The sequence below is a fragment of the Jaculus jaculus genome, chromosome 4, assembly GCF_020740685.1.
Source record: "Jaculus jaculus isolate mJacJac1 chromosome 4, mJacJac1.mat.Y.cur, whole genome shotgun sequence".
Classification (NCBI taxonomy): domain Eukaryota; kingdom Metazoa; phylum Chordata; class Mammalia; order Rodentia; family Dipodidae; genus Jaculus; species Jaculus jaculus.
In genome coordinates this window covers 107930426-107951568 of record NC_059105.1, presented here as the reverse complement: position 1 = coordinate 107951568, position 21143 = coordinate 107930426, and the positions used below count along the sequence as shown (strand labels likewise).

At 43.5% G+C, this 21143-nt stretch overlaps 1 protein-coding gene and 2 pseudogenes across 1 annotated transcript; 2 read left to right on the top strand and 1 right to left on the bottom strand.

Moving 5' to 3' along the window:
* LOC123460244 overlaps window positions 1-2690 on the bottom strand; it is a 112712-nt pseudogene extending 110022 nt beyond the window's left edge.
* A 554-nt stretch (window positions 2691-3244) lies between these two features.
* Window positions 3245-4038, top strand: LOC101600890 (annotated as a pseudogene).
* A 2608-nt stretch (window positions 4039-6646) lies between these two features.
* Window positions 6647-18679, top strand: Ecrg4 (ECRG4 augurin precursor). The gene is made up of 4 exons (XM_004651793.2): window positions 6647-6798; window positions 11773-11820; window positions 14378-14535; window positions 18290-18679. Exons 1-4 carry the CDS (start codon window positions 6720-6722, stop codon window positions 18449-18451), a joined length of 447 nt encoding a protein of 148 aa, XP_004651850.1. The 5' UTR covers window positions 6647-6719; the 3' UTR covers window positions 18452-18679.
* The last annotated feature ends 2464 nt before the right edge of the window (window positions 18680-21143 follow it).

The following is a 21143-nucleotide window of genomic DNA, read 5'->3' as shown; positions in this document are numbered from 1 at the left end:
GGGTTCTAAGTCAGCTTGTGACCAAGTGAGACCTTTCCCCAACAAATGACTGAAGAGGAAACAAAGGCACTATAAATCAGGAAGCAACAAATGACAAGCCCAAAATATAGCTTATTTAAGAATGGCAAATCCAACCATCAATCTGGTTGAATTTCTAATTTACTCTGACATAGAAGGTGCAATTAGCACTTCCAATACAAGCCTATATACCAGGCCATTTTCGTGAGTACTGACCTGGTATAATACCAGTTACCCTTTGGGATGGCTTTGGTCTCAGTTGCACTGTGTGACTGCTTGGGTCCCTCTTTGCTGCACTGTGGGCTTGGGTAGGCTGGCTGGGTCAATGGGTCACTGCTTTGATAGCCTGTGCCAGGTGCTGCTGAGGTGAGTTCCCTTCCTCAGGTCTCTGGTGCTTGTGCTGGCAGTGGGTGGAATGGAAGTTATGGATGGTGGCTGAAATTCTGCTGGTCCTCATGATCCTCTTCCTCATGAGCTACTCTGTTGGTCCCTGCTGTCCCCCCTCCCCTTCACATTTCTTGAGTTTGTGAGGAGGCTTTTATGAGTGAAAAATCCCCTCCCCTGGCTTTTGGTGTAGCTTAGGCCAAGCCTGGTGGCTGCCGCCATGCAGACCTGGTGCCACTGCTACTGGAGCTGCTTGTGCCACTTCTGTGGGCTCTATATGCTCTGGATCTCTTATACTTTGCTGTGGTTGGTAATTTCTTGTGTACCTTCACTTTTTAGTAGAAGAGTGGATTTTGCTATTTTTTTTTTTCTTTTTCTCCCCTAGACTGCTTTGGCATGGTTCCTATGCCACCATCTGAACCAGAAGTCTCTAAATGGAGATTCTTGAACAGAAACTCAAGGTGGACAGACATAGTCTGACCTCACCCTAGAACCATGAGTTGGAAATAATGGACTCTATGCAAAAATTATCAAATACTTTATCATTCTTGTTTAAAATAATTCTAATCTTGATTGTTTGGGGTCCTTATCATGCTAATTCTAGGGCAGTTATCAAACAATTTGCAAAATGTAATACCAATTACATTGATGTTTGTGTGCTGATCTGCCAATTGACTGTTACCCCCCACCCCACCACACCATCTGCCAAGGGCAGAACCCAATTTGGCATTCAAGGCAGCCTGAAGGTAAAAATGCAGGATTCATGTCAGCACTCTTGGATACCAGGGAAAACTGCTGACGGACAATCAACCCCAGACCAAAGGAGCCCTTGTCTATAGACAGGGCTGTATAATTTCTACCCTGCAGAAAGTATAAAGTGCCATAGAAACCACCAGCTTTGTGCTGCAAGGGCAGCCCTCGTTTCTTGTGGGCATCTAGACAGCTGCAGAGTGGACACAGCACTTGAAGCAGGTTATGTTGCCATCGCTGCCCCACCTGTGGCTATTATGCAAACATGTGGACATCTCCCTTCATCTGCAGTTTCACCTTCCTCAGTTTCGGTTACTTTCCAGTAAGCCCAAAATATTAAATGGAAAATCCCAGAAATAAATAATTCATCTTTTAAATTGTGTACTATTCTGATGAAAATTTTTAGCCATTTGACTCAAGATAAAAGTTATCTGTGCCTAGTATATTCACTGTGTATGCTACCCACTTGTCAATCACTTGGTGGTCATCTGGATGACTCACTGACTATGTGGTATATCATAAAAATGAAGAGGGTGCATCTGCCCAAGGGGCCCTGGGTGCAGAATTAAAATGTCAGGTCTGGCTGTGGTGTCCTGGGCACCTCTTTGTATGCAACAGTCATAGAACTTCAGTGAATTACAGGCTTACACAATAAGAACTTTGTGTACCTCAGACTTTTTTTTTTTTAGACTGAAGGAACTTTTCCTCTCTCCCCACTTTTGCCTTCAATTAGTTGTTTCAAATGACAAAATTTATTAAAATTCCAGCATGGAAACTTTCTTAACAAACAGGAAAGTAAGTTTTGAGGATTCACCACTGAGCATGAAATTTAACCCCCAAGTGGCTGTCCCATTGGTTTAGTCAGTTTTTAGGGGCGATCTGGGACAGGGTTCTTGCTATGCAATTGTCTTTTCTTATTTCCAGTCCCAGCTACAGCAAGCTGTTATTATGTAGATCATATCGTCTTCTAGCATTAAACTTATAAAAACAAAAATGATCTCTACATATGACCTGTATATTCACAAACTGATACATTCATGGCTCACATGCATTTACTAGTCAGCTGATTGTAGTGATGGATTCTACAGAGTAATTTTAAAAGAAGCATTGGAAGAGCTCAAAGTCTAAGAGAAAAGTAAGCATAGAAATAAATCTAAGGGGAGGGTAGAGTTAAAGAAAACAGAGGACTTATGGGAGCTGAAAAGACAGGATGTTCTCACTCCAAGAGGATGTAGGGGAATGTTTTGGAGAAGCAAGCTTGGCACTCTGTTAGTTAACTTTAAATTCTTTGTTCATTCCCATTGAGAAAGGGTCCCTGTCTCTCTACCCAGTTCCATGGCTACTTTGACTAGTAGAATACAACGGCATTGACTTGTGTCAGTTTCCAGGCCAAGACTTACAATTCTGGATGCTTGCTTTTCTTATGCTTTGGAATACTTGATCTTGGAATGCTCTTTCTGGGTACCTAAAGCCACCAAGCTGTAGGGGCCACATGTAGGCACCTCAGTACAGTCTTGCCTTCCAGTTATCCCTACCATGCTACTGGATAGATGTGTAGAGCTTTCTGGGACTCTCCACCTTGGCCCTTCTGCCAGCCAAGTGCTGCAAGAGCTCTCCATGACTGCTCTGTGAAGTAGAAGACTCACCTGGTTCAGCTCTACTCAAACTCTTCTTTCTCTTTCTCTCTTTAAATAAAGTCCTGAATTTTTTTAAATTAAAAAAAATTTTAAAGAGGATTACCTCAAAGAACAATGTTATGTTATATATGGGTCCAGTGGCCTGATGATGTATTTGTTTCTTGTGCTTTCTGCCTTATGTTATAGTTAAATAAATATGTTCTGAGGCTTGGCAGATGGCTCAGTGGGTAAACCCGAGTCTGATCCTTAGCGGTCATGTAAATAGGAAAACATGGCTATGCATAACTGTAACCCTAGTTCTAAGGAGGGTGGAAACAGAAGGGTCACTAGGGTTCCCTGATCAGCTAGTCTAACCAAACAACATTGCAGGCTGAGTTAGGGATTGTGTCTCAAACAATAAGGAAAAAGAGCAACAGAGGACACCAGATGTCTTCCTTTGGCTTCCACAAACGTGCATGGGGCATGCATATCTGCACACATGTGCTTTCACCACATACACACACCACAGAAGAGAAAAAACTATAAATAACTTTGGGCTTTATCCTGCAATGAGCTTCCTCAAAAGTTCCCACCACCCAGGCTGGCAGAGGGGCTCTGGCAGCAGCAGCCAGATACTGAGGCTGTGCTGAGTGGGAAGGGCCTGGACACTGGCACCTTTCACATTGCCAAGAGCCACCTGTCTTGTTTAGATGATTCTGGATCAGAATTTTCACTGGGATACCCCACCATTAGTTTACCCACAGTCTCCAGGTGCCTAAACATCTACCTATGAGAGCATTTGTATGTCATGGTGAATGCCAAATTTGAAATAGAATCAAAAGAATCTTTTTCTGATGAAGATGAGGATGATAATGATGACAATGTTAAACCTACTACTGAATTTAGATTTGTGCCTAGTGATAAGTCAGCATTGGAGGTGATATTCATTGCAGTGTGTGAGTGTCAGGCCTTAAACCCCAATCCAGAAGACTCAGACTCTGGTAACTAGGATGGAGAAGATATGATGTGAACACTCACAAACAAGGACAAGGGGCTAGTCTTATGTTTTGTACCTACATCCCATTTAATGGCAGATGGACAAGCCACACTGGGGAGATTAGAAGAAATACTTCTTCAGTCTGTGAACAGCCAGTATCACATGGCTGGAGTCTGGCCAGAGGATTCAGTAAGAGATTATGAAGGTGACATGAAGGCAGACACCATGCCAGCAGTTGCTGGGCAGTTGGAGGATGCAGATATTGATCACTGAAAATGATTTATGCTACTATAAGATTCTGCTGGTAACTGTGGGAGAGAGCTTGGTGCCTCTTCCACATGGGAGCAGGGTTGACGAAAGGCCTTTTTCCTTGTTTAGAATTCACTTAAGGTAGGTCTTTCTCAAGATAAAATGACACTGAGATAGCAGGTTGTCACCAGCAGAAGAAACATAACCTTTATTAATAAAATGACTAATATAACCAAGGGGGTATTTATAGATTATCATTTACCCCCATACTTCCTGAGTCTAGGAGTGCTTTGAGCAAATTTCTAATCCCTGCTGCCACTGTACATACTACTGCCAGGTTTACATGTGAACACACAGGAGCCTGGGGTGTGGTGACCTGGATGGGAAAGGCAGGCTGGAACTCAGATGCCTCTCTGTGGTCTAAGAACCCCTTACCACGAAGAGAAAAAGGCAGAGGTCTCAGACATCAGCTTGTCTCATTTCCACAGAGATAAGGGTCAAATTGATTAATTCACACCCCAGGAAAATCCCAACCACACTGCCACCCCTGGCATTGTCTCTGGGTAGCTTCTGTCCCTTCTGCCTAACAGTCTGCTCTGTTTGGGTCTCCCAGGTTAGATCCTTGAGTGTCCACCTCTTAAGTTAGTTTCCTGTTACAGAACAAGCACTCCTAATGATAATGTTTTGTCTTTGTAATAGTTTGAAAAATGAATCTAGGTTTTCTGTAAAATTTAATAAATAGATGTGTTCTGTGTAGAGGGTATGAAAACTATTGATAACTTTGGAAGTCCCTGTAAGGTTTCCCAGAATCTCTTCTTGTTCACATGACAGATGTGGCTGTCCCTGCCACACCCCACCTTGAAGGTGGCCTTGATAAGTGTGTAGTGACAAGAAGAGGAAATGTCCTTTTTGTTATCATATTTGAGGCTATTTTTTAAATCTCATTTGCTGTAGGAGTCTTGATCCACCTTCCTAGTTCTATACAGTACTTAATAAGTGTTTTTCTGTTTTAAATTTAGGCCCATAAAATTTGTAATTCCATATTTTGTCTTCAAATTTTACAACTGTATGAGCTGATGAATACAGACTCTTTTTGTCCCTTGGAATCTTAAATTTCACAAAAATTAGAATCAGCAGCTTACCTTTAAACTACCAATAAGAAGTAATGGGATGAGATGGTGTGAAACATAAGTCTGTTGCATAAAGCTGTAAAGAGAAAACCATCCAATGAGGTAACTCCTGTGCTCACTGGAGATGTGCACTGGGTTCTGACCACAGTCTAGTTCAGAGAGGAGAATTTAAAGGTGCTGCTAAAAGTAAGTGCTGTGAAGGATGTGAAGCAGGGAAGAGAATCTCTGCAAGATAAAGTAGAGATTGTAATTAGTATGTTTTAAACCAATCCAAACAGAATATTTGTTTTTTATTTACAATGGTTTTCTTTTGAGTGATAAATTTTTGTTCTCAGGGAAAAGAAAATATATTCCTAGTTGCATGTTTAAATCCTGCCTCACTAAGGGCTTATCAGTATTCCCTAACATAACCAAATATTGAGTTTCTGGTTCCCTCAAGTGCCTGTGCCAGCCCCTGCCCCCAGATCATTAGTTAACTCTAAGGCTCACTTCTCATTTTTCTTCTTCAGTTGCCAACATCCTGTCCTAGCTCAACATGGACTTTCTCCTTGCTGAGAAACCTCACTGCATTCTATGTAACGTCTAAGCGTTCTCAAAAGTTTGAGAAAACAGAGGAGGCTCCCTGAGGAAAAGAGGCTGAGCTCAAATCAGCTCTGACATGGAAAAGGCCTCCAAGGGCAACTTTCCATCAGTCCATTTGGTAGAGGAGGCATGCTAGGTAAGGCTGCATCAATGAGCTACACCGTCCTGTCTCCCTACCCCCAGAGCCTGTGGCCCTGGTTTTTGTTCACCATGCTGCCTTTGTGTAACTTCAGTATGTGACAAAGATTGGCGCTGGGACTGCAATATATGTCCTCCTGGGCCTACTTTCCGTATCGCTTAAGTGTTCCAAGAGGAGAAAGCACACAGAGTGGAAGCGGTGGGGCGGGGGAGGTCTTTGTTAACAGCGCCCCCCACCCCCTCCACGCAAGCTGGTTTTTCAAAGACCTTTGCATTGCAGTGGTTTGGGTTAAGATATTTTCCTAGACATCAGCACTGATCCCATACTGTAAAACCTTTCAAAATATCACAGAACACGACCCTGCCAGAGCCAACTTGAACTGCAGCTCAGGAATTAAGGAAATTCCAAAGCCTACTTTATAAGCCACCGCAAGAGCTCAAGAGCTCCAGGCATGGGGTGCCAAAGGAGGGGGGGGGGGGCGTTGGCAAGGAGACCAACAGCTGGCGCAGGAGCGGAGAGTGGGGGAGCGAGCGGAGAGCCGAGCGCAGGCAGGGAGGCCAGGGGCCCTTTTCCCCCTGCAGTGGGCATCGGCCACAGCCACGTGGCACCCTGTTCTCCCCGGTTCCCTGTGGGCCAGTCCAGGGAAGTGGCACTCGCCGGCCAACCCCCCACCCGCGACCCCCTCCCGCTGCCCCCTGGAGTGGCAGCTTGGCCCGCAGCTTGCTGGCTGCTCGTCCACCCGCCCCGCCCCGCCCCGCCCCCTCAAGGACACAGAGGGCTCCTGCACAGTCCGCATCCAGTCCTCCAGCGCTGGGCTCCGCTCCTGCCCTCCCTCGCGTCCGCGCCACACTGCCATGGCCACCTCCTCTGCTCGTCCCACGGTCCTGGCCATGGCGGGGATGGCGCTGCTCCTGACGTTGTGCTTCGGTTCAGGTGAGCAGGCTGATGCCAATTTGAGAGCGGGGCGGACCCAAGGGTGGCTTGGCCAGGGTGTCGCCTAGGATCCCACCTTCAGACCTGGCTGAGCCAAGGAGAACTTAGCGGAGGACCAGACTAGAATTTACAGGGAGAGACTGACGGGAAATTTTGGAGAAAGAGACACAGTAATTCAAAGGGTGGACGTGGGCGAGAAGTGTTGTCTAAGCTTCATTTCAGGGCGAAAAGGCAGTGGAGGCTTTAAGCCTGTGGTGTCCTCCAGGTCTGAACCAGGGGAAGCAAACTGTTCCGTTGTCCCCAGTCCCTTCTAGGCAGTCGCTGGGCAACGGCACAGATGGTCCAGTATGTAAAGATTAGCCCAGGCCTCTTGCCACACACTCTTAGAGGAGTAATGTTAACTTTTTCTAATTAATTTCTAATTAATTAATTAACTTTTTCTAATTTTCAGATTTGTGAGCTGACAAGCTAGCTCACAAGTCTGAAAATGGATCTTTCTGCATCCAAAGTGCATTCACATGTACATCAAATAGGAAACAATTTGATGGCTGCATTGCCGTCTGAACCATGAGTCTCCATGGACTCCGCTCTTGAACCTCAAGAGATGGAGTTTCCCGTCCATGAGATCCTTTACGGGTCATAGGTGCACAGGAGTGCCATAGAGGTTTTCAACTCTAGGGGACAGGTTATATGACTCCAGAGTTGTTGCTTATGGGAACTGGGGCTGGAAAACCAAACTCCAAGCTGAAGGGAAGCTTGGTGGGGGAATCCCAGGGCCATTCGAATAATGGGGAGCCTGTGGCACATTTCAGCCAGGGGTGAAGCTTATCAGTAGACTCCCATGGCCTGATCCACTGTCTCCCTTTTCCGTCTCCCATTTTAAGAAGCGTATCCAAGTAGGTTTGGTGAATGAGCCAATTTTTTTAAACTTATTATTGACAGCTTCCATAAGTATAAACAATAACCATAATTCTCTCCTTCCACTCCCATTCTCCCCTTTTCAAATCCACCCTCCATCAAATCCCCTCCCTCTTCCAATTACTCTCTTTTGTTTTGATGTCATCTTTCCGTCTTCTAATGAAAGGCTTGTGTAGGTAGTGTCAGGCACTGTCGGGGGATGGCGTTGTATGTAGTCCTCCCCTTCCTTTGCTCTAACATTCTTTCCACCTCCTCTTCTACAATGGACCCTGAGCCTTGGAGGGTATGATAGAGCTGTCTCAGTGCTGAACACTCCACTGTCACTTCTTCTCAGCACTATAGTGACTTGAGTCACCCCAAGTCACTGCCATTTGAAAAGAGAACATCTTTAACTAAAAAGTGAGAGTAGCATTAATACATGAGTATAAACATTCAAAAAAGTGCCTACAGGGCAGTTCGGTGGGCATAATATATGCATTTAGCCAGGCAACAGTAGGTGTCACTCCTCCTAGGGCTTGTAAACTCCCCAGCCATAGGCTTTTGGCTAGGTTTTCAGAAACAGGCATGTATTTATTCCCTCCTGTGTAGCAGGCCTCTAATCCATTCAGAGAGTGGCTGGTTTCCCCCATAATGGACATGCCACTATCACACTAGTTGGCATATTTGGCCTGGCTGGGCAGTCTTAAGGCTTGCAGGGTCCACTATTGTTTACTGCTGTTGATGACTTCTCTCTCCCATAGGGTTCCATGCAGCATAGCTCTTTCCAGCTATCTGACAACTATCGGCAGAATGAGGTTTCCATCTCAGCTCCAGCTTGAATTCTCAGTGATCTGCAGCCCAAACATGTGTAATCTTCTCTAACAGGGTCTTACCATCTAGTCCTGGTGGGAAACCAACAGTCTAAGCCATTCATTTTTAAGACTTTGTTCATGCCACCAAGTTAGTGACAGGAGTGGGTTAAAGTGTGATCACTAAGATGAAATGTGTATTTTTAGGAAGGTGATTCTTTATAACACCTAAACTCGTGTAATGTAGAAAATAATCATAGTCATATTTGTAGTTAGCAACATCAGTATCTTGCAATCCTGGATGTGCTCTGAGAGGTTTAATTCCAGGTAACTAGATTTGATTATGTCACAAGCTTAGTATCACAGCCCAGAAACAACAACTGATGATGTTGGCATAAAGAGTCCACAGCTATTCTTTTGGTCTTTACTCCTTTCTTTTTTTTTTTTTTTTTTTTTTTAAATTTTTAATTTATTTATTTGAGAGCGACAGACACAGAGAGAAAGACAGATAGAGGGAGAGAGAGAGAATGGGCACGCCAGGGCTTCCAGCCTCTGCAAACGAACTCCAGACGCGTGCGCCCCCTTGTGCATCTGGCTAACGTGGGACCTGGGGAACCGAGCCGCGAACCGGGGTCCTTAGGCTTCACAGGCAAGCGCTTAACCGCTAAGCCATCTCTCCAGCCCTTTACTCCTTTCTTTAAGCAAGTGTGGTGTCCAATTCTGTGAGTTAACATATAGTTGGGGGTATAGGAGTCAGCAAATTGGCAGCATTCATAATTTCTAGCCTTGGATCTCTCTGGGCCTTTCAGCTACACAGATGAGATTCAGTTTGGTGGAGCTCTCATTTCTAAAGCAGTAGTAACACACACTTGCAAGAATTCACAGCCTTGTGGTAAATGCCCAAACCCAGTGTCTATTTCAACATCAGTGTACATTCATTCATGAATTGTTAAGCACTTTTGCGGAAGGCAAACAGATGGAGGGTGATATTTAATTCCATGTGAGCTGACCCATAACTTGTTAAAGATTGACAAATGTTAAGATATTCATGAATGCTAATATTAGTACCAAGGAATGTATTTGACTGCCTTGGCAAATACTGTCATAGATTTCCTCATTAACTTTGAAGGGTGGGAGGAAAGAACAGCCTTTAAGAGCAGTCCCATCTTTGGTGAGGTAATTGCCACTCCTGTAGCCTGGTCAGGTTCTCAACTCTGTTGATTTATGCCATGGTGCCTCCAGTGACTATTGATGGGAAATCGCTTGGGGCCACTTATTCCATCTTTGGATGGTAGTTCATGTCCCAGCTGCAGCCCCTTCAAGCTATAATCTCCTCCTAAAAGTTTCCTTTCTCTAGGCAGAGTACCTGATGCTTGTCGTTTACTTTTTAATTTTGTCTCCTGTAATGCTGACTTGGGACTTGTCTCCCTTGGATGCTCTTCTGGACCCTACTCCAGGCTTCCAGGGACCTTCTCCAAGTGAAATATTATAAAGAGCACAAAACTGGAACAGTGGCCAAATCAGAGCAATGACAGAGAAGAGAGGACAGTTACTTCTTATTAGTGGCTGTCTCTCATTAACAAAGCCTAACACTGCAATTCCTTGTAAACAGCCACACTGCCTAGATGGACCTGAGCCCAGACAGCAAAAACTACTGCAGGTCGCTGCCCTCTGCACTCGCTCCTTAGTTCACTGTTCAGCAGGACCAGCTAGGATCACCTCTGTTCCTTGGCCCTTCCCGTGTGGCTGTTTCCATGCCATTCATAGTCTAAGGACAGGGTGATCATAAGTTATTACCACGCCGAAGCACTTGTGAGAATGAAAGGAGGTAAGGGGCTATTATTGCTTTATCACGATAATAGATATAAACTGAGATTGTTCTAGAGAACCAGAAGGCAAAAGACCTGTAGTTCTTGTTTCCAACTTGGGTTCTTGTAAGTATGTCTTAGACACCAAGGGAAGAACAAAGTTAAACACTTTGAAATTCCATCTCAAAGAATGGCTGACAGGAACTGGCCACTGGTGGGAGTGCAAAGCGCAGCCACCATGGAAATCAGGATGGTAGTTTCTCAAACACTGGAAAATAGAAGCATGAAGTGACACATCTATGCAACTCCTGGGTCTACACTAAAAGCAGAGGTTCTTAACGATGTCTGTGCCACAGACAATTTTGGGATTCCAGCCTAAGCTTTGAGTCTTATTCTCTCAAAGTTGTACCTTTGCCATCACAAGGACAATTTCAATTTTTTCCAGAGCCCTGTTAAGAAGGCAGGCCCCACCACATGGGTACAGTTCTACACACACACACACACACACACACACACCCACAGAGAGAGAGAGAGAGAGAGAGAGAGAGAGAGAGAGAGAGAGAGAGAGAGAGAGGGAGAGAGAGAGTTTCTTGCCCCTGCAGTGCTCTACTTCCTACATAGGATTCAGGCATTTTCTTTAGGATCTTTTGGTTCATCTTTTCTGAGACCATGCTTATTACTGTGTGCAACAGTTAAGGACCAAAGGCTTCTCGTAGGTCCTCAAACCAGCTCACTGGATGGGGGAAATATTTTTTTTTCAGGCAAGACATGTTATTTCCTGTAAAATGACTGGGTTTGTTAGAAATTCTTTTAAAACTCATTAAAAGTGATCTCGATAATGCTTGAATGTGGGATGATTAAAGCAAGCTACAAAACTATCCTGATATTTTAGAGCGCTAAGGAAGGTGTGCTCCCAGGATGTTAGGAACAAAAGTCCATTTCTGTCAGGCACTGTCTCACAGGGTGTCCTGGCCTGCCTCTGTGTCACTGCATGGGAACATTGCCTAAGTCTAGAGTGACACTATCTTGAGATTTTTAACAAATTACACCCTTTAGGGCCCTAGCTCCAAAATAAGCTCACATTCAGAGATGGACATGAATTTAAGGGAAAAGCATGGGACCCATTGCACCACGAAACTATTATTTACTAGCAGATTAAACTTTACAGGTAGCAGGTCCTAGTGACACGGCATCAGTGCTGAAAGAAGAATGTCACTTCTCCTAGGCAGTAGTTCAAATGGTAATGACATGGTCACTGTCACCAGTATTAGCCTCAGGCACTGTGAATTGTTTGTCCTATGTGGCAAGGATACCAAAAAAATTAAATGCAATACCACTACCAAGTTTCTGACTCAAGACAAGGGACTGATGTTCTTGTTTCCAACTCTGATTTTTGCATTAGATGAATTTCAGGGTACAGTGTGATTCTGAAACTCTTATTTCTGCTTTCATTCATTTAGGTGATACAAGTGGAAATAAACTCAAGCAGATGTTTCAGAAACGAGAAGGTAAATATACCTCAAGGAGACAAGGGATGCATTCATTCTTGCTGCACAGAGATGGGATGGCAACATCAGATGCCTTCACTGGAGTCTTGTATTTGGAAGATCAAAAAATGTTTACTCCTTAAGAGGCATGCAGATTGAATGGCTTATTCTGTGGAAGTGTGGAATGGTATTTTGTTAGATAAATATTATGACCAGTAAATGTTTAAAGGTTTTTCTGAAAGCTACCAGTATGGAGACTCAGAAACAGTGTGACAGTGTTAATTGAAAGTTATTTATGTTAGACCACTGAAACATTTCAGAACACACATCTGAACCTAGGCATATCCTCTACAGCATGCTAACCTCACTTGATGGAATGAGTAAAGAATGGTTTTCTTGGTGTTCTGTCCATGCAGTTAGCAACTGGGGAAAGGCAAGCCCACAGGAAAACTTTCTGCTACCAAGTTCTCTTGTGGAAAATGTTCCTTGGACATTTGTGGTAGACAACAGCAAGATGTCACTGAAATAGAATATTCTGAAAGTCACAAAATATGGGCTCTGGGAGCTCTGTCATCAGTTAGGCTAAATGGATCTGTTGTGTGGTCTCCTTTCATCTCCTTTGTAAAATTAAGCTTACCAGAAATTTTAAAGTCTGGCCAAATTCCTGATGGGAACTTTTAATCACTTATCCTTATCCCTCTTAGTTTTAGGGGGAGTAGCTAAAGAGGGGCTCTTGACCACATATTCTCATTCTTCCCAGTTGACCCTTAGGGATGTTCCTACGGGTGCCTGGAGCACAGGCAGCCTCTTTCTGGGACAAGTAATTCCTAGGTAAGCTCCCAGAATCCTTCCCAGCATCTTCAGCTCCCCACGTAGCTCTGTTGTGTCCTCAGTCCTGCAGGCAGCCTGGAGGTCCCCTCTCTGTGCTCACTGTCCATGAAATTTTCACCTCATGGATGGCTAGGACTAAGTGATACTCCCACAAGGCTAGCCTGTCACAAGTGAGCAAACCACTGAGTAATCATGGCCCCTGAATGTGCATCCCTCAGTCTTTACTCAGTTCAAGCCAGGAAACACATATGAGGCCCTACTGTATACACATACTGCTATAACAGGCTCCTCATATTTATCCATGTAATTTATGAATACACCAGGCACTTTAGTTTCATGATCTTATGCAGTCATTGTAACAGCACCAAGTTAAGATTGTCAGTCTGGTCTTATGGAAGAGAAGACAGAGGCTCTAAACTAGTCATCAAGGGCATGTTCAAGGTCACAGCTGCGTCTTCTGAGCATGTTCTGCATAAGTGGCACCATTTAAGATTTGAGACTCTGGTGGGAAGACAGCAGGGGAATCAGTGGAACTTCAAGGTTCAGTACATGGCTTCGGGGCATTAGCCATGATCAGACTGTGAGACCCAGAGCTAGCTCTAAGGGGCTCTAAGGGCAGCTGGAGTGAGAATCTGGTTGCACAACTAGGCAGCTCTGAGCCCTGCTCCTTGGAGCCACAACATCCCAGTTTATTTTTCTTACTTTGTCTCCTAAGCAAGCCCGACCCTCTCCTCCCACATGAAGCATACCCTAACCATAGCATAAACCATGGCCACACACTCTGGTATTTACATATACAGTGCATATGTGTGGCACTATCCTCTGGTGAAATTTGGTCTCTGGGTGTGGTGAGAGGTCAGCAGATGAGTCTCATCTTGAGATGATGCCCTAGAGGTTGAAGGCTAGTCTGTGTCCCTTTATGTGGCTGAGTACAACCAGAAGAGCTTGCTCACAAGGACCCGATGACCCAAGGCTGTATTTTGTCACAAATCTGTAACAAGGAAGCTGGGAATCAAAGCCATCTGTTACATAGAGGGTGGGAGGGTAGGTGCAGGCTGAGATGTGTAGTAGTGACTTCACTAAATAAGCGGACAGGCTGGATCTGTAACTTAGTGGTCAAGTGCTTGTCTGGCACGCAAGACGCCATGGGGCTTGATCTCTGGCACCACGAGAAAAAGTCATTTGTTCAGGGAGGGGAGTGACAGGGAAGTTGGATAACATATACCTAAACACAGGCACATGGGAGCAAGTTGTACTGTGAGCTCACAGCCGTTTACTGTGCATTTTATAAATTATTAGAAAAGAGTTCAAAGCCTCTTGGCATGAAGAGAATGATGCATGTTTAATGGAAAGAAAAGCTAATTAATCTGATTCACTCATTACATGTGTGTCCAATATTCTACTATACTGCATAAATATGTACACTTACAATATATCTGTTAAAAATAAGGTAGTTCAGGCTGGAGAGATGGCTTAGTGGTTAAGGCATTTGCCTGCAAAGCTAAAGGCTCCAGTTTCATTTCCCCAGGGCCCATGTAAGGTAGTTACAGAAGGTGGCGCATGTGTCTTGAGTTCACTTGCAGTGGCTAGAGACCATGGCCTGCCCATTCTCTCTCTCTCAAATAAATACACAAATAAATCTTTGAAAAATAAAGTAGTTCAGCTACAGAATTCTAATATAAACCAAGTGTTGTTTTTATAAAAGAAATAATGCTTTGTCCTTTGGGGTGGGAACTGATCCTTTCAGCCCCTGCTCCATCTAAGACCAAGGTGGCCGTGGATGAGAACAAAGCGAAGGAATTCTTGGGTGGCCTGAAGCGTGCCAAGCGGCAGCTGTGGGACCGCACGCGGCCAGAGGTGCAACAGTGGTACCAGCAGTTCCTGTACATGGGATTCGATGAGGCGGTGGGTGTTCTCTTCTGCAGAGGCCTGAACCCCTGCTCTGTGCCCCGGCAGGCTGGGGGCGGGGCAGAGGCCAAACCTGGGGAATAGGACCTGGGAAATTAGGCATTGCTCTTTGTTTTAGTCTCTTTTCTGTTGCTCTATCAGAATGCCTGAAGCTAGAAACTCCATGAAAGGACTCCATAAGGAGAAGAGGTTTATTTTAGTCTACATCTCTGGAGCATGATGCTACTATGTGCTTGACTCTGGTGAGGGCCTTATGGTAGATAGTATCACAATAGCATGAGTGCGTGCAGGAAGAAAGCCTAAATTTGCTTTATACATTTGTTTGTTTGTTTGTTTAATTATTTTTGTTCTTTGAGACTGTCTCATGTAGCCTATGTTGGCCTTGAACTTAACTGTGTTGCCAAGGATGACCTTGAACTCTGGAAACTCCTGCATCCAACTGCTGAAATTTCAAGCATGTATCATCCATTCATCACCACGCCCACTGAACTTGCTTTATAACTGATGGTTCCTGTGAGAACTCACCCACTCCCACAGCAGCATTCATCCTTTCAGAGGGTAGAGCTTTCATGACCTAATGACATTTCTGAGGCTCTTCCTCTTAATGGCTTCACTTCCTCAATACTGCCAAGGGGATGAAGCTGCCGGCACAGGAAGCATATGCGCACCATCACTGGTCATTGCACAAGTGTGAGCCACACTGTGTGCGAAGTGCTAGCTAGGATTTCCAGCAATGTAAGGACAGCAGTGAGGACTCCCTAACAGCAGACTTAGGAGGAAGAATTAGGGGGAAAGGCAATAAATTTGGGAAAAGGGTTTGGTCATGATCACAGACTCTCCCCTAAGCTATAGGCACAGGTAAGAGGGTGGCAGGGTTGAAACTCCTCTGCACATACTGTCAGCAGAGTGCTGGAGAGGTGAATTCTTGGAGAGACTTACCACCCAGGGAGGATTTGCAACCAGGTAGCTGAAAGTACTTCCCTAATGGGCACATGCTTCACGGAAAGAGTGTTTGCAAAATACTGCAATGGGTGGAAAACGAAAATGTTTAGACACCTCATTTACTTATTTATTTATTTATTTTGTTTTGAGGCAAAGTTTCACTCTAGCCCAGGCTGACCTGGAATTCACTCTGTAGTCTCAGGTTGGCTTCGAACTCACAGTGATAGTCCTACCTCTGCCTCTCTCCCAAGTGCTAGACACCTCATTCCTAGTGGCAGCTTAAAATATAGCCATGTGGCTGTATCATCACTTCCTTCCCATTCCTAATCCTTATATATATCAGTTGCCCCTATGTCCTTTTGCTATTCTAATATGTTATCTCTTGCTGGGCAAGTAGCTATGTAAAGTCAAACTCTGTGTCAGTCATGACTCTTAAGTATGCTTGTAGAAGAGCTGATTAAATATTTCCAGCACCTCAAAGGACAGCTAAACTTTGCACCTCTGTGTGGCATTTGGCCCTTACTTAGGTCTATATTCTTCTCTGTGCAGTAACCGGGGCTGAGGAAAGGCCCAAGGTCCTTAAGCACTGTCAGATTGCACACATTTCTGTAAATCCTGCATGAGTGAACTAATGTTCTATAGCACTCAGCAGCATCCTGTGTTTGAAGTATTAAATACATATATTTATTTATTTGTTAGATGAGAATGCTATATCATCTATTAGTAACTTGTATCTCCTTGTTGACCATCACTAAATAAATATTAAAAGTTTAATATGAGGAAATGGCTCAAAAGTAATCCCAGCACTGGACGGACAGAGACAGGGAATCCACCGCAGCTGACTGATCAAGGAGCGTAGCCCAGTTGGTGAACTCTTAGTTTAATGTGAGGTCCTGATGAAAAAAATAAGGTGGAGAAGATCAAATAAGACACTCAAGTTGCACATGCCCATGTGCACCTTGACACATGAGAACATGCATTCATATGGGCATGCATACCACACACACATTCAAGCAAAAACATGCATACAGTACGCATAACCTGCAATTGTCCTAGCTCAGCCACAGGACTGTGGGCTGGCTGGGAGTATGGCTTGCTGCAGTATCACAAGAAAGTCTCATCCCACATCTCACTAGATTTAGAAAAAAAAATCCAAATTCAAAATTCAAAGAATGACTTCTACTGAATGCATATTGTTTTCATAGTACTTTAAAATAAATACATGCGTATATATATAAGCATATTACAGGTCAGGAAAACGATTTGTATTAGTATTCACTGCCAATCCTACTAAAATAACAATAGATTCCTGAGACCCAACCACCAGAAACTCAATCCAGAAGGTTGAAGTAGAGCCAGAGAGTCTGCATTTTACAGCCTCCCAGGTGATTTAGAGTTCCACAGCCACAGACACTATTGAGAGGAACTGATCAGGCAGCTCAAGCTATGAGGCCAGTCCTCTGTAGGCTGTTTTTGTCAGGTCTCCATAGCTCACCCTCACACTAAATCAAGACAAGCAAATCCCATCCCAATTTGTCTTGTACTGTCACTACCACTAAAGAAATATTAGTCTCCCATTTATAAACTCATTCTTTGCAAAGACCACTTGTTGAAGATGAAAACTCCTCATCTTATCATTGGCCCCTTTCATTCCTCTTGTTAAAAAATTAACTGTGGCTGTCTTCTTTCACATCTGGCCCCAGGGAACTGTAATCTTCTTGAAAGCCAAAACACCTGCTTGTTTTGGGTGCTTCTCCAGTGCTACACACACACACACACACACACACACACACACACACACACACACACCATTTTACATTGTAGATAAATACTTGCATCTATACACATGTCAACCAAGAACATAGGCATCAGGCTGGGGTGATGACTCAGAGGCTACAGGTGCTTACTTATAAAGCCTGCTGGTCAGGGTTCAGTTTCTCAAGACTGGTGTAAAGCTAGATGCACAGTGGCACAAGTGTCTGAATTTGTTTGCAGTGCCAAGAGGCCCTGGTGCTCCCATTCTTTTTCAGTTTCTCTCTCTCTGCTTGTAAATAAGTAAATAAAAATATTGGTGGGGCTGGAGGGATGGCTTAGTAATTAAGGCATTTGCCTGCAAAGTCAAAGGACCCAGGTTCGATTCCTCAGGACCCACGTTAGCCAGATGCACAAGGGGTGCATGCATCTGGAGTTCATTTGCAGTGGCTGGGGGCCCTGGCGTGCCCCTTCTCTCTCTCTCTCCCCCTTTCTCTGTCAAATAAATAAATAAATAAAATACTTAAAAGTATTTGTGAACAACAACAACAAAAAAACACAGGCATCAAAGAGTCACTCTGAGTGGTGTCCTAGATGTGCTGCCCAGAGTGACATGACGCCAGTGGCTGATTCAAGTCAGCCAGCATTCACTAAATCTAGTAAACAATTTGGAAGGCCAGGCCTAGGACTGGGAAGGTTAGAAGGTATTTGCTATATAGACAAGTAGACACTGTGTCAGGGTCAAGCCAAGTTTTGTAGTTGACAGCTGCACATTTTATATATTCCTAAAAAGAGAAAGGGGTTTAAATGTGGAGCATGTTTAGATACAGTATAGCAGAAGTTCTCAACAGTATAGGCACCCACTTCTTCGGAAGAAAACAGCTCTCCTCAGTGTCCTCAGGTTGGTTGTGCTGGCCCCTGGACACACAAGGAATCACCCATAACAAGGGTGGGTAATCACTGAGGGAAAGCCACCCTACTGAAAAGCAGTGGTTACAGTGTGTTTTCAGGAGAGCGTGTGTATTTAAGCCCATTCTCCATCATTCTTTTCTTCCAGAAATTCGAAGATGATGTCACTTATTGGCTAAACAGAGATCGAAATGGACATGACTACTATGGTGACTACTACCAACGTCACTATGATGAAGACGCTGCCATTGGCCCCCGGAGCCCCGAAAGCTTTAGGCATGGAGCCAGTGTCAACTATGATGATTATTAACCTTCTCGCACTGCAAGCAAGAAATGGATAGTGCTTCCCTGCAGGTGCCTCCAAGCCCACACTACTAGGGTTTTGTTGTGTTTACTTACTATAGCAGGCCTTTTCCACCCACCTAGTGTGAACAGGAAGAGTGTTAGCAAAGAATATAAGTGCCTTATCATATTTCATGCAAGTGCTTAATGCATATCCTATAAAAATATAAATAAAAGCATCTGGTTAAAAAGAGAATTCTCAAAATTCATTTGGAAGAAAACTAAGCCACTATACTTATTCCATCTATGTCTTGAAGTTAGAGCATCCACTGAGGGCATCTTTCTTTTCTCTTCAGGAATCTTACCAGAACTCATGCAGGGCAGGGGCCAGAGCCAGAGGTCTTCATTTAGTTAAAGCAGTGTGTACTAAAGACAAAATGTAGAATCAACACAAAAATCCAGTTGGGAATGATTTCTGGTTATAGGACATAGATTGGAGGGTTCCAGCCATTGAACAGACATTTGAAGGCTTTTGGGGTCCTAAGTTGCGGAACAGAGCTGGCTGATATAATCTATCATTCTAGGAAATTAAGAGAATAAGAAATCACCTGAAGTTCAATTGATTTCAGAATTATGTGCACCTGAATGTTAAAAATATTTGTATTTCTGCATCTGGCTTGCTATAATTGTCTCCATTTCCCTGCAAAAAATGTGTTTGTATATTTATGCCATATTTTAAAAGTTTGTACAATTTACTTATTTATTTGAGAGCTAGATATATAGAGAGAGATAGAAAGGGCATTCCAAGACTTAGACACTGCAAATGAATTCCAGATGCATGCACTTCCTTGTGCAACTCTATGCCACGTTTTTAATCCTTTCATCCATTGATGGGCACCTAGGCAGGTAAACATGGATGTGCAATATCTCTTACTCCCTGTTTTCCTGACTATGAATTAGTGAGTGGTGGGTTTCCCACATAACAGACATACCACTATTGCACCCAATGGCTCATTTGGCATGGCTGGCCAAACGTAAGGCTTGCACTGTCCACTGTTATTTATCTCCATTGATGACTTCTCTCACCCATAAGGCTTCATGCAGCATAGCTTTTGCCAGCTTTCTGTCAGCTGGTCTATAGGGAGGATGTTTTCAAATGGCAAAGATTTTCTCCCATTCAGTGAGTAATCTATTGGCTGTGCTTATGGCATGTTTGTCTGTGTAAAAGCTTTTGAGCTTCATGAGATTCCATTGGTTGAGTGATTGTTTAATATCCTGGGCGACTGGGGTTTTGTTCAGGAAGTCTTTCCCCACTCTTATATCATGGAGAATGCCTACTATTTTTTATACCAGTAGGAGAAGACTTTCAGGTCTTATATTGAAATCTTTAATGCATTTGGACTTGATTTTTGTGTGTGGAGTGATTAATGAGTCTAGTCTCATTTTTCTACACATGGTTATGTACAATACCATTTGTTGAAGATGCTGTCTTTTCTCCAGTTATTGGCACTTTTGCCAAATATCAAAGTAGCTGAAGTTACTTGATCTTAGGTTTGAGTCTTCAGTTCTGTTGGTCTATGTTTTTGTTTTTATGCTAGCACCATGCTGATTTTGTGACTATGGCTTTATTAAATTTTATTTATTAGATAGAGAAAAAGGGAAAGAGAGAGAGAATGGTTGTGCCAAGTCCTCCAGCCATTGCAAACAAATTCCAGATGTATGTGCCTCCTGTGTATTTGGCTAATGAGGGCCTTGTGGAATCAAACCTGGGTCCTTTGGCTTTGCAGTCAAGCAATGCCTTAACAGCTAGACCATCCCTCCACCCCTGACTATGGCTTTTTAATATAGTTTTAGATCAGGTATGGTGATACCTCCAAGGGTTTTTGTTTTTTTTTTCCTGAGGATATGTTTGGATACCCAGGGCCTGCTTCCATTCCATATGGATTTTGAGATCATTTTTCCTATCTCCATGAAGAATGATGCTGGAATTTTTATTGGTATTGTTTTAAATCTGTATATTGCTTTTGGTAGAATTGCCATTTTCACAATATTCATTCTACCTATCCAGGAGCATGGGAGGTCTTTCTAACTTCTCAAGTCCTCCTCAATTTCTTTCTTGAGTTTTTTTTTTTTTAATGTTGTCATTATATAGATTTTCACATCATTGGTTAATGTTATTCCAAGCTATTTAATTTTTTTGTTGCTATTGCAAATGGGACAGCCTCAATTATTTCTTTCTCTGGTTATTTGTCCTTTGCATATCGAAGGGCTACTGATTTTTGTGTGTTGGTTTTGTATCCTGCCACTTTACTGAAGGAATTAATCACCTTTAGAAGTTTTAAGATGGAGACTTTCAGGTCACTTATGTATAGGATCATGTCATCTGTAAATAGGGCTAAAATGACTTCCTCATTTCCAATTTGAATCCCTTTTATTTCTTTCTCCTGTCTTATTGCTTATTACTTCTAGTACTATGTTGAAGAGCAATGGTGAGAGCAGGCATCCTTGTCTTGTTACTGATCTCAGTGGGAACTCCTTGAGTCTTTCCCCACTAAGGATTATTTGGGTCTTGGTGCTCTGTATATAGCTTTTATTATATTGAGATATAACCCCTCCATGCCTATGGTTTTGATGCATTGTTCAGTTTGGTTTGCAAGGATTTTGTTCAGGGTCCTTGCATTTAAATTCCAGGGATATAGGCCTATAGTTTTCTTGTTGTG

Bases quoted from the DNA above. Each gene is read 5' to 3' on its own strand.
- Ecrg4 (XM_004651793.2), top strand. From the start codon at position 6,720: ATGGCCACCTCCTCTGCTCGTCCCACGGTCCTGGCCATGGCGGGGATG. The intron at 11,821-14,377 runs GTAAATATACCT...TGATCCTTTCAG, and splicing joins GATGTTTCAGAAACGAGAAG to CCCCTGCTCCATCTAAGACC. The intron at 14,536-18,289 runs GTGGGTGTTCTC...CTTTTCTTCCAG, and splicing joins ACATGGGATTCGATGAGGCG to AAATTCGAAGATGATGTCAC.